Source organism: Eumetopias jubatus, unplaced genomic scaffold (assembly GCF_037043125.1).
Source record: "Eumetopias jubatus isolate StellerSeaLion01/CBP00866 unplaced genomic scaffold, mEumJub1_p1.0 scaffold_8, whole genome shotgun sequence".
In the NCBI taxonomy this organism is placed as follows: Eukaryota; Metazoa; Chordata; class Mammalia; order Carnivora; family Otariidae; genus Eumetopias; species Eumetopias jubatus.
The window spans coordinates 108,383,681-108,398,170 of record NW_028274814.1 but is presented as its reverse complement, the minus strand read 5'-3'; the positions used below and the strand labels follow the sequence as shown (position 1 = coordinate 108,398,170).

Here is a 14,490-nt window from a genome sequence, read left to right as displayed (position 1 = left end):
AAATTAAGAAAACAATCTTATTTATAATTGCATCAAAAAAATAAGATATCTAGGAATAAATTTAACCAAGGAGGTGAAAGACCTATATACTGAAAACTACAAGATATTAATGAAAAGAATTGAGGAAGACAAATAAATGGAAAGATATGCCATGTGCTAGATTGGAAGAATTAATATTGCTAAAATGTCCATACCACTCAAAGCAATATATTCAATGCAATCCCTATCAAAATCCCAATGGCATTCTTCACAGAAATAGAACAAATAATCCTAAAATTTATACAGAACCACAAAAGACTGAATACTCAAACTCTCTTGAGAAAGAACAAAGTTGGAGGCATCATGCCCCTTGATTTCAAACTATATTACAAAGCCACAGTAACTAAAACAGTATGGTATCAGCATAAAAACAGATATAGAGATCAATGGAACAGAGACCCCAGAAATAAACCTACACATATACATTTAATGAATTTATTGACAAAGGAGCCAAGAATATACAATGGGAAAGAACAGTCTCTTCACAAAGTGATGTTGGGAAAACTGCACAGTCACATATAAAACGTGAAATTTGTCCACTGTCTTACAACATACACAAAAATTAACTCAAAATGGATTGAAGACTTGAACATAAGACCTGAAACCATAAAACTCATAGAAAAAAAACAGGTGATAAACTCCTTGACATGGGTCTTGGATGATTTTTTTATCTAACACCAAAAGAAAAGGCAACAAAAACAAAATAAACAAGTGGAACCATATCAAACTAAAAGCTTTGCACAGCAAAGGAAACTATGAACAAAATGAAAAGGCAACCTACTGAATGGGATAAAACATTTGCAAATCACATGTCTGATAAGGATAAGGGTCTAATATCCAAAACTTATAAAGAAGTCATATAACTCAATAGCAAAAATCCAAAATGATTAAAAAATGGGCAGAAGATCTGAATAGACATTTTTCCAAAGAAGACATACAGATGGCCAATAGGCACATGAAAAGATGGTTCAAAATCAGTCATCAGAGAAATGCAAATCAAAATCACAACGGGGTATCGTTCCACATCTGTTAAGATAGCTATTATCTTAGGGGTGCCTGGGTGGCTCAGTTGTTAAGTGTCTGCCTTCAACTCAGGTCATGATCTCAGGGTCCTGGGATCGAGCCCCGCATCAGGCTCCCTGCTCAGCCAGGGGTCTGCTTCTCCCTCTCCCACTCCCCCTGCTTGTGTTCCCTCTCTTGCTGTGTCTCTCTCTGTCAAATAAATAAAATCTTTTTTTAAAAAATAGCTATTATCAAAAAGACAAGAAATAACAAGTGTTGGCAAGGATATGGAGAGAAGGGAACCCTCTCACACTGTTGGTGGGAATGTAAATTGGTGCAGCCACTATGGAAACAGTATGGAGTTTCCTTAAAAAATTAAAAATAGAACCACCTTATGATCTAGCAATTTCACTTCAGGTTATTTATTTAAAGAAAAAAACTCCACTGACTTAAAAAGATACACATACCCCCATGTTCATTCATTACAGCATTATTTACAATAGCAAAGATATGGACACAACCTAAATGCCCACTGATGTGTGAATGGATAAAACAACTGTGTTTTTAGATGTACAATGGAGTATTATTCAGCCATAAAAAAGAATGAAACCTTGCCATTTGTGACAATATGGATGGATCTCAAAGGCATTATGCTAAGTGGAATAAGTCAGAAAAAGACAAATGCTATATGATCTCTCTCATATATCGAGTCTAAAACAAAAGAAAAAACAAGCTCAGAACTTGGATAAACTGTTTTTTTATTTGTTTAAATAAATTGAAAAAAAAATCCTTTGCAAGATATATGTTTATCATGTAAATACCTGTTTAACTCCAGAAGCAAAGAGTAACATTTTAGCACCAAGCAAAACTACTTAGAAAGATGAATCTATAGGATCAAAATTTGGAAGAAAATTTCTAGTTCTAATTAACACTGTATGTACCGTTATTTAGGAATTAGCACACATTCTTGCAACCAGAGAACCTTTGAACTAAAAGGCCTCTGTCTCCTTTGCTATGGTACTTGAACTATCTATCTGTACTCTCTGGAACCATGCTATGTAGATAAACTGTACAAATCTGTTTGAAAGACTTATGGTTTTAGTCATTTCAAAGTTTTCCCAATGATCTGCTAACAGAGCTGAAGTTGTCCTTGGTAATATGGCTGGTTTTGTTTTCAAATACATTAAGTTGTTCATTTTCAAAAATACCACTTCCATCACCTGAGTGGACTGTTGCCTTATGGAAGCTAATTTTGTCCAGAGAGAAAACCAAAGGCCTTGAGGAAAAAAGCCTTTGGGACCCAGCAGCCTGATCTGTGAAGAATATCAGGAAGCCAAGGCGACTGCAGTGAAATGATAGGAAGGGAATGGGGGTATAGTAGAAGCCAAGGTTTGAGAGGACTCTGCTATTCATCTGCATGTATATGCAATGAATACCTCTAGGGAGCACCAACCAGCTAGTAACTTTGGCTGCTGCTGGGGAAGCAAGGCTAAGGAGACTTTTCCCTGAATTCCTTTTTGAAACTTTAGAATCTTGATCCATGTGTTGCTTTTCTAAAATTTTTAATTAAATAAAGCATCTCATAAAATAATTACTAAACATATAAAGAAATAGGAAAGTATGATCTATCATTAGATCAGTTAATAGAAAAACATTTAATAGAAACTCATCCCAAAGTAAGTCAAAGGTAAATCAAATATTTTGAGACACCAAAGTAATTCAATGATGAAAAAAGCTTGTTCAACAAATGTTGCTGGAACAAGGGATATCCATATTGAAAACTAAACTCATCCTCTACTTCATACCATTCATAAAATAATTTGACATGGATCATAGACAGACTTCAAGGTAAGAACTAAAAGTACAAAATTTTTATAAGAAAGCAAGAAAATGTATAAAATCATCTTCTCAAAGGGGAGGTAGAAAAATATTACAAAGGACACAGAACAATACTAAAATTAATAAATTAAATTTCATCAAAATTGAAAACTTCTGCTCATCTGAGAATACCATTAATAAAAATTCATGGTTATAGAGAGACCAGGAGAAAATATTACAAAACATATATCTAACAAAGAATTACGTCCGAATATACAAAGAACTTATACATATCAATAAGAAAAGGGCAAATAACCAATAAAAATAGTAAGACATTTGAATACACACAAAATAATATGTAAAAATCATCAATAAATAAGAATGTAAAAAGGCTTAATGTCGTTATTCATCAGCGAAATGTAAACTAAAACCATAATGAGATAACACAAATGAAATATTAAACATCCTCTAGAATGCAGCAGTTGAAACTCCAGTACATTGCTGGTGTAAAATGTTTTCACTATTTTTTTCAGTTTCTTATAAACATATGCCTACTCTATTATCCAGCAATTGCACTCTTACACATTTATCCCAGAGAAATAAAAACATATGTCCACAGAAAGATTTATATAAGAATTTCCCCAGGAAATTCCATAAGAATCATAGCAGCCCCAAATAGGAAATAATTAAAATATTTATCAGCAGGAAAATGGACAAAGTGTGATATATTCATACAATGGACTACACCTCAGCCAAAAGAAAAAAAAAAAGAAAGAAGAAAGGAAAGAAAGAAAGAAAGAAAGAAAGAAAGAAAGAAAGAAAGAAAGAAAGAAAGAAAAAGAAAGAGACAACTGATACAGTGGAATGTCACATGAATGCTAAGAAAGTCAGAGGCAAGAGAACATACTGTTTGATCAAATTAATATAAAAATACAGAAGAGTCAAGTAAACCTATGGTGACAAATTTAGAACTATGGTTGTCTCCATGACGGGACTGACTGAGAACTGGGGTGGGTAAATTTAGGGAGGGACTGGCCAAGTGAATCAGTTAATCATTCTTTAATTTAATAAACTTTTAATGGGTGTTTATAAATGTTAGGAGTCAACAAGTTAGACAAATTAATTTACTCATCTTCATTAGGCTATTTATTTCATAGGTAAAAGACACATGGATTTCAAATAAAAATATAATTGTGATATATGCCCAGGTCTACCAGAAAGATATAGAAATAATATGATTTTTTAAGATTTTATTTATTTATTTAACAGAGAGAGAGAGAGAGAGCACAAGCAGAGGGAGCAGCAGAGGGACAGGGAGAAGAAGGCAGGACCCTGGGATCATGACCTGAGCCAAAGGCAGATGCTTAACCAACTGAGCCACCCAGGAGTCCCAATAATATGATTTTTAAAGTGGAAGGAAATTTAATTGGATGATTTCACCATGCCTTTGAAGGAATTCAGAAGTTGCCACCCCAATATACCATTCCAGCATGTTGAATATTTTGAGTTAAAGGCATTTAAAAAACAGATTCAAGAAGGACATTGTGACCTTCCTTTTTTTTCTTACAGGCAAGAGATGAAATGCCTATATGAAAGATATCCTCCCTGTATTAGAAGGAAAGAGATATTCTCATCAAAAGGATAGGAAGTAGAGGGCAAGAGAAATACATACAAACAAACTTGAAAAAAAAAATGACAAGTTGTATTCTTTACTTCTAAATCTGCCTTGTTTCAGTTTAATTCTTGGCCTAGCCTAAGATCTTAAGAGGATACAGGAAAAATTTTTCCTCCTCTACACCTTATTCTATAGATATGTTATTTGTAAATACCATTAACACATCTATCCAAAACAACTCCCTTACCACATTTGGAAAAGAGATTCAAAAGCTCATTATATACTTTTTAAAAATTATATATTTTTCTAAACTTACCAGAAAGACAATTGTTGCTGACATCTAGTTTTTCCAAAGAAACAAAATGAAAAAGCGGTATGATTTTTGTCAAGCTGAAAACAAATTCATAAAAGTTTTAATTAGGGATATCCTTATTATTGATGTAACTATATAGTAACATATTTAAATAACACAATTATGTAATGATATGTAACTATATAATTATATATACAGTTGTATTTGTATAATAAAATACAATTATAACATAAACAGTACTAATTAAAATGTATAAATTATAAAATTCCAAGTATTTATTCTATAATGGAAGATTTATATTAATTTCTAAAGAGAAATTACCATGGACTGTCAATTTCAATGACAAATATCATGCAGTTTAATGTATAGTGGCTTGGTTGTTATTGTTTTTGTTTTGTTTTTGTATAGGGCCAAATATACAGAGAATTTATATTATCTATATAATTTTTCTGGCTAAAATACATAACTTAAGCCACTAAGAGGTAAAAATATAAAAAAAATTTTTCACTTTTTGACAGCATAACAGCTTAGTTACTAATTTTGTTTTAATTCAAAAAAATTTTGGGGGGTTTCGGAGCAAGATGGCAGATGAGTAGGAGACCTAAATTTCATCTGGTCCCAGGAATTCAGCTGGATAGGGATCAAACCATTCTGAACACCTACGAACTCAACAGAAAATCGAAGAAAAGAATAGCAGCAACTCTCTGAACAGAAGAGTGACCACTTTCTGGAAGGTAGGACATGTGAAGTGAATCCGAGGCGATATTCGGGAAGATAGACGGCGGGGGAGGGGGCCTCCATCAGTTGCTACCCGCAAGCGATAGAGCAGCGGAGCACAAAATCGGAACTTTTAGAAGTCGGCTCTGCTGAGGGATGTTGCTCCAGTGGCTAAGCGGGGGGTGGAACCCTCGCTGGGGCAGTGTGGTCTCAGGACCCTCGGGGTCACAGGAAGACCTGGAGTGCCTGAGTGTGGCAGAGCTCCCAGGTATCGGAGCAGGGAAGCCGGCTGCAGAGACAGAGCCGAGGCGCAGGCTCTCAGCTCAGGGTTGCCATAAACCGTGATCTGCAGCACAGTCGGGCCACTGCCTTTCAAGCAGGGACCCAAAAAGCAGCAGATCCAGGGAGACTCCCCTTCCTCCTCTGTGAGGAGCTACATGGGAGCGCACTGCAGGGATCTGCTGGGTTTGGAGACTCCACACGGAGTCGGGTGCCAGAGACAGAAATGCTCAGTCACAGGCCGAGTGAGCACGGAGTTGTGCTGGGAACCGGGGAGATGGGAGTGACTGTTTTTCTCTGGGGGCGCACTGAGGAGTGGGGTCCCATGTTCTCAGCTCTTCTGGGGCAGAGATTGGGAGGCCGCCATTTTCACTCTCGTCCTCCAAAGCTGTATGGAAAGCTTGCAGGGAACAAAAGCTCCCAAGAGCAAACCCCAGCAGATTACTTAGCCTGGATGGGCAAGGGCGGGGCAATTCCGCCTCCCGCAAAGACATTTGGGAACCACAGCAACGGGCCCCGTCCCCAGAAGATCAGCAAGAACAGCCAGCCAAGACCAAGTTTACCGATCAATGAGAACAGCAGAACTCCAGAGCTAGGGCAATACTGCACATTGAATTCATGGCTTTCTTCCCCCAGATTCTTTAGTGTTTCAAAGTAAATTTTTTTAATTTTCTTTTTTTTTCTTTTTCTATTATTTTTGAATATTTCTTTTTCCCTTTCTCAACCAATATCTTATCAATCCCTTTTTTAAAAATCATTTTTATTTTTCATTTTTAGAATCATATTCTATCCCCTCATAAGTAGTTAAACTTATTTTTGGTGTATATATATATATATAAGTTGTTCTTTCTTTAAAATTTTGGCATACAGTTGTTTCTAACAGACCAAAATATACCCTAAATCTCTAGTGTATGGCTTTGTTCTAGTCTCCTGCCTAATCACATTCTCTCCCTTTTTTTTCTTTTTAATTTCTCTTCTTTCTTTTTTCAACCAACTTCTTATCAATTCCTTTTATAAAATCTTTCTAATTTTCATCTTTAAAGTCATATTCCAACCCTTCATCATATTTACCCTTATTTTTGTACATATATAAGTTTTTCTTTCTTTAAAATTTTGGGAGGCAATTTCTTCTAACAGACCAAAATACACCCAAAATCTAGTGTGTGGCAGTGATCTATTCACCAGCCTGATCATATTTGATCAGATTCCTTTTTTTTTCTTTTTCTCTTACTTTTTCTTTTTTCTCTCTTTCCCTTTCTTTCCCCTTGGTTTCAGGTCTCTTCTGATTTGTTTAGTGTATACTTTTCTGGGGTCATTGTTACCCTGTTAGCATTTTGTTCTCTCATTCATCTATTCTCCTCGGGACAAAATGACAAGATGGAAAAAATCACCTCAAAAAAAAAGAACAAGAGGCAGAACCAACTGCCAGGGACCTAATCAATACAGACATTAGTAAGATGTCAGAACTAGAGTTCAGAATGATGATTTTAAAGATACTAGCTGGGCTTGAAAAAAGCATGGAAGATAAAGAGAAACCCTTTTTGGAGAAATAAAAGAACTAAAATCTAACCAAGTCAAAATCAAAAAGGCCACTAATGAGGTGCAATCAAAAATGGAGGCTCTAGCTGTTAGGATAAATGAGGCAGAAGAGAATTAGTGATATAGAAGACCAAATGATGGAAAATAAAGAGGCTGAGAAAAAGAGAGATAAACAACTACTGGATCATGAGGGCAGAATTCGAGAGATAAGTGATACCATAATATGAAACAACATTAGAATAATTGGGATCCCAGAAGAAGAAGAAAGAGAGAGAGGGGCAGAAAGTATACTGGAGCAAATTATAGCAGAGAACTTCCCTAATTTGGGGAAGGAAACAGGCATCAAAATCCAGGAGACACAGAGAAACCCCTCAAAATCAATAAAAACATGTCAACACCCTGACATCTATTAGTAAAACTTACGAGTCTCAGAGACAAAGAGAAAATCCTGAAAGCAGCTCGGGACAAGAGGTCTGTAATCTACAATGGTAGAAACATTAGACTGGCAACAGACCTATCCACAGAGACCTGGCAGGCCAGAAAGGACTGGCATGATATATTCAGAGCATATATGAGAAAAATATGCAGCCAAGAATACTATATCCAGCTAGGCTGTCATTGAAAATAGAAGGAGAGATAAAAAGCTTCCAGGACAAACAAAAACTAAAGGAATTTGCAAACACGAAACCAGCCCTACAAGAAATATTGAAAAGGGTCCTCTAAGCAAAGAGAGAGCCTAAAAGCAACATCAACCAGAAAGGAACAGAGACAATATACAGTAACAGTCACCTTATAGGCAATACAATGGCACTAAATTCATATCTTTCAATAATTACCCTGAATGTAAATGGGCTAAATGCCACAATCAAAAGACACAGGGTATCAGATTGGATAAAAAAACAAGACCCATCAATATGCTGTCTGCAAGAGACTCATTTTAGACTCAAAGACACCTCCAGATTGAAAGTGACGGGGTGGAAAACCATTTACATGCTCATGGATACCAAAAGAAAGCTGGGTGGCAATCCTTATATCAGACAAACTAGATTTTAAACCAAAGACTATAATAAGAGATGAGGAACAACACTATATCCTACTTGAAGGGACTATCCAACAAGAAGATCTAACAATTGTAAATATCTATGCCCTTCATAGGGGAGCAGCCAATTATATAAGCCAATTAATAACAAAATCAAAGAAACACATTGACAGCAATACAATAATAGTAGGGGACTTTAACACCCCCCTCACTGAAACGGACAGATCATCTAAGCAAAAGATCAACAAGGAAATAAAGACTTTAAATGACACACTGGACCAAATGGACTTCACAGATTTTTCAGAACATTCCAACCCAAAGCAACAGAATACACATTCTTCTCTAGTGCCCATGGAACATTCTCCAGAATAGATCACATCCTAGGTCACAAATCAGGTCTCAACCCATGCCTAAAGATTGGGATCATTCCCTGCATATTTCAGACCACAGTGCTTTGACACTAGAAATCAATCACAAAAGGAAAGTTGGAAAGAACTCAAATACATGGAGGCTAAAGAGCATCCTACTAAAGAATGAATGGGTCAACCAGGAAATTAAAGAAGAATTAAAAAAATTCATGGAAACAAATGAAAATGAAAACACAGCTGTTCTAAATCTTTGGGATGCAGCAAAGGTGTTCCTAAGAGAGAAGTATCTGGCAATACAAGCCTTTCTTAAGAAACAAGAAAGGTCTCAAATACACAACCTAACCCTACACCTAAAGGAGCTGGAGAAAGAACAGCAAATCAAGCCTAAACCAAGCAGGAAAAGAGAAATAATAAAGATCAGAACAGAAATCAATGAAATAGAAACCAAAAGAACAGTAGAACAGATCAATGAAACTAGGAGCTGGTTCTTTGAAAGAATTAACAAGATTGATAAACCCCTGGAGAGACTTATCAAAAAGAAAAGATAAATGACCCAAATAAATAAAATCATGAGTGAAAGAGGAGAGATCACAACCAACACCAAAGAAATACAAACAACTATAAGAACATATTACGAGCAACTATATGCCAGCAAATTAGATAATCTGGAAGAAATGAATGCATTCCTAAAGATGTATAAACTACCAAAACTGAACCAGGAAGAAATAGAAAACCTGAACAGACCTATAACCACTAAGGAAATTGAAGCAGTAGTCAAAAATCTCCCAACAAACAAGAGCCCAGGGCCAGATGGCTACCCAGGGGAATTCTACCAAACATTTATTTATTTTTTTTTAAAGATTTTTATTTATTTATTGAGAGAGAGAGAGAATGGTAGAGAGAGAGCATGAGAGGGAAGAAGGTCAGAGGGAGAAGCAGACTCCCCGCTGAGCAGGGAGCCCGATGCGGGACTCGATCCTGGGACTCCAGGATCGTGACCTGAGCCGAAGGCAGTCGCTTAACCAACTGAGCCACCCAGGTGCCCTCTACCAAACATTTCAAGAAGAATTAATACCTATTCTCCTGAAACTGTTCCAAAAAATAGAAATGGAAGGAAAACTTCCAAACTCATTTTATGAGGCCAGGATTACCTTTATCCCCAAATCAGACAAAGACCCCATCAAAAAGGAGAATCATAGACAAATATCCCTAATGAACATGGTTGCAAAAATTCTCACCAAAATGCTAACCAATAGGATCCAACAGTATATTAAAAGGATTATTCACCATGACCAAGTGGCATTTATTCCTGGGCTGCAAGGTTGGTTCAACAGCCTCAATTCAATCAATGTGATACAATACATTAATAAAAGAAAGAACAAGAACCATATGATCCTCTCAATAGATGCAGAAAAAGCATTTGACAAAGTACAGCATCCTTTCTTGATCAAAACTCTTCAGAGTATGGGCATAGAGGGTACATACCTGAATATCATAAAAGCCATGTATGAAAAACCCAAAGCGAATATCATTCTCAATAGGGAAAAACTGAGAGCTTTCCCCCCAAGGTCAGGAACATGGCAGGGATGTCCACTATCACCACTGCTATTCAACATAGTACTAGAAGTCCTAGCAACAGCAATCAGACAACAAAAAGAAATAAAAGGCATCTGAATTGGCAAAGAGGAAGTCAAACTCTCACTCTTTGCAAATGATATGATACTGTATGTGGAAAACCCAAAAGACTCCATCCCAAAACGGCTAGAACTCATACAGGAATTCAGTAAAGTGGAAGGATATAAAATCAATGCACAGAAATCAGTGGCATTCCTATACACCAACAACAAGACAGAAGAAAGAGAAATTAAGGAGTCGATCCCATTTACAATTGCATCCAAAACCATAAGATACCTAGGAATAAATCTAACCAAAGAAGCAAAGAATCTGTACTCAGAAAACTATAAAATACTCATGAAAGAAATTGAAGAAGACACAAAGAAATGGAAAAATGTTCCATGCTCATGGACTGGAAGAACAAACATTGTGAAGATGTCAATGCTACCTAGAGCAATCTACACATTCAATGCAATCCCTATCAAAATACCATCAACTTTTTTCAAAGAAATGGAACAAATAATCCTAAAATTTATATGGAACCAGAAAAGACCCCAAATAGCCAGAGGAATGTAGAAAAAGAAAAGCAAAGCTGGTGGCATCACAATTCCGGACTTAAGCTCTATTACAAAGCTGTAATCATCAAGACAGTATGGTACTGGCACAAAAACAGACACATAGATCAATGGAACAGAATAGAGAGCCCAGACATGGACCCTCAACTCTATGGTCAATTAATCTTTGACAAAGCAGGAAGGAATGTCCAATGGAAAAAAGACAGTCTCTTCAACAATTGGTGTTGGGAAAATTGGACAGCCACATGCAGAAGAATGAAACTGGACCATTTCCTTACACCACACACAAAAATAGACTCAAAATTGTTGAAAGACCGCAATGTGAGACAGGAGTCCATCAAAATCCTAAAGGAGAACACAGGCAGCAACCTCTTCGATCTCAGCCACAGCAACTTCTTCCTAGAAACGTTTCCAAGGCAAGGGAAGCAAGGGCAAAAATGAACTATTGGGACTTCATCAAGATCAAAAGCTTTTGCACAGCAAAAGAAACAGTCAACAAAACCAAAAGACAACCGACAGAATGGGAGAAGATATTTGCAAATGACATATCACATAAAGAGCTAGTATCCAAAATCTATAAAGAACTTATCAAACTCAACACCCAAAGAACAAATGATCCAATCAAGAAATGGTCAAAGACATGAACAGACATTTTTCCAAAGAAGACATCCAAATGGCCAACAGACACATGAAAAATACTCAACATCACTTGGCATCAGGGAAATCCAAATCAAAACCTCAATGAGAAACCACATAACACCAGTCAGAATGGCTAAAATTAACAAGTCAGGAAATGACAGATGTTGGCCAGGATGTGTAGAAAGGGGAACCCTCCCACACTCTTGGTGGGAATGCAAGGTAGTGCAGCCACTCTGGAAAACAGTATGGAGGTTGCTCAAAAAGTTGAAAATAGAGCTACCTTATGACCCAGCAATTGCACTACTGGGTATTTACCACAAAGATACAAATGTAGTGATCCGAAGGGCATGTGCACCCCAATGTTTATAGCAGCAATGTCCACAATAGCCAAACTATGGAAAGAGCCAAGATGTCCATCAATAGATGAATCGATAAAGAAGATGTGTATACACACACACACACACACACACACACACACACACACACACACACAATATGGAATATTATGCAGTCATCAAAAAAATAACACGAAATCTTGCCATTTGCAACAATGTGGATGGAACTAGAGGGTATTATGCTAAGCGAAATAAGTCAATCAGAGAAAGACATGTATCACATGACCTCACTGATATGAGGAATTCTTAATCTCAGGAAACAAACTGAGGGTTGCTGGAGTGGTGGTGGGTGGGAGGGATGGGGTGGCTGGGTGACAGACATTGGGGAGGGTATGTGCTATGGTAAGCACTGTGAATTGTGCAAGACTGTTGAATCACAGACCTGTACCTCTGAAACAAATAATACATTATATGTTAAAAAAAAAAAAAAAGAAGAAGATAGCAGGAGGGGAAGAATGAAGGGGGGAAAATCGGAGGGGGAGACGAACCATGAGAGACTATGGACTCTGAGAAACAAACTGATGGTTCTAGAGGGGAGGGGGGTGGGAGGATGGGTTAGCCTGGTGACGGGTATTAAAGAGGGCACATTCTGCATGGAGTACTGGGTGTTATACGCAAACAATGAATCATGGAACACTACATCAAAAACTAATGATGTAATGTATGGTGATTAACATAACATAATAAAATTAAATTTTTTTTTTTTGTTTACCTGATTGAAAGTATTATAAATACTGCAACTATCCAAAGTTACACTAAGGTTATTTCTAAGTTAGAAGTATGCTTCTAAGGGACATAATAATAGAAAATATTTTATATAGATAGAATAAACCTAAGTTTGGCATAAATATGCTAACATCTAAAAATAATACTTATTATTAATACATGTATATTTAAATTCTAGTAATAATGAGTTTTCCTCCTACTGTTAAAAGTTTCTATCATTTTCTAAGATATCATTGTCATTAAGAACCCAAATTCAAGTAAGGGAAATAAGTGATATTCAAAATATTCACATCATTGGAAACAAAAGCCATGAAGGAAAAATTAATTTAGTTTGATTTGCATGTCCAATTAAGGGAAGTCTACACTTTTTCTGTAATATAATATCACATTACCATAGCTATTTAGAAATAAAAATTAAGCGAGGTCTTCTCAATTTTTAAACAACAGAAAAATTACTTTGCCTCAAATATAATCTCATTACAAATACAAGTCTCCTGAATCCCCCTATAAATGTTGTAACTCCATACAGTTCAAAATATGCCTCATCTACAGAATATTTCTAGTACCAAAGGAAAAAAAAGTATGCATTAATACCACTTCTTTTGCTTTCTTGTTTTTTATACTGTCCTTCCAGTTGTCCTGGCAGACATTTTTACATCTTTATTTCTACCATCTCCCTGTCATGAAAAAAAAAATCTATTATTCTAAGGCCAGAAGCTTATAGAATAATACTGTGACTGGAAGCCTCATGAGGTCTGGCACAAAACTAACCCTTGTACTAACCTTGACTCCTTTCTTTTACTGTCCTGTTCTGCATTAGCAGAGAGACAGAAGAAACCACCAATGAAAAACAGACCAAATAATGAGGCTGGAAAAAGTTCTGACTGTAGCTAAACCTAAATACAATATTACTATTTATATTAAACCTACACAACACCATTTCTTAAATACAATTTCTAGGAGGAAAAAAACCCAAGGTAATAAAAGAAAAAGTGATAAAATATTGGCCATTACGTTTATATATATATATAGTTCATTATTTGTATATAAACTACTAAATAGTAAAATTTATCAAAAAGTCACATGTACCTGAAAAAAAAAGAAGGGGGGGAGGGAAGAAGGAAGGGAGGGAAGAAGGAAGGAAGAAAGGAAGGAAAGAAGGAAGGAAGGAAGGAGGGAGGGAAAGGAGGGAGAAAGGAAGGGAGGGAAGAAAGAAAATTTAAAACTTTGTTGATACATAATTAGTGGATTTAAGTCCTAGTTTTATGATTTTCCTACTCAGGCATGTTTTGGATCATTATTATTACAAATAAGAAATTTAAGTTCTTCAATATAATTCTAATATATTTATCAACAAGAAAATTCTTCCTTGTTTTGTAGCTTTAATTAATTTCTAATACTAAATCTTTGTCCTTCTACTAAAAGGGTTTTGAAAGATAAACAGATCATGAGTTTTCCCCTTTTTTTCAGACTATTTCATGTTTTTAACCAGTAAGTAATATATGGCAAAGTACAGGAAACATATAGGTTGAAGACAACCAATAAAATAACCAATGAAGTCATAAAATTAAAAATAAAATTCTCTTTTCAAAAATCAATGCAAGTAAAGAAATATTTAGTTTGACAAAATATTTTTATATTAAAATTTTATCTTTTCAGATAGCCATGCTTTTAGAATCATATTCTTTTTCTTTTTAAAAAAAATTTGATCAAGAAAACTGGCTATTCATTTACCTTTATGACTATTCATTAGGATGGTAGAAACCTAATAGTAGAATTCTTTTTTTAAACCTGTAGAACTTTTCCTTTTAC

General features: G+C 35.7%; 1 protein-coding gene across 2 annotated transcripts in view; it reads right to left on the bottom strand.

Annotated features, from left to right (window-relative positions):
- LRRIQ1 (leucine rich repeats and IQ motif containing 1) overlaps nucleotides 1-14,490 on the bottom strand; it is a 211,864-nt gene that overhangs the window by 147,948 nt on the left and 49,426 nt on the right. For both annotated transcript variants that reach the window (XM_088025656.1, XM_088025657.1), the window contains exon 12: nucleotides 4,791-4,864. In XM_088025656.1, the coding sequence (XP_087881782.1) occupies nucleotides 4,791-4,864 (74 nt within the window). The remainder of the gene's footprint in view (nucleotides 1-4,790; nucleotides 4,865-14,490) is intronic.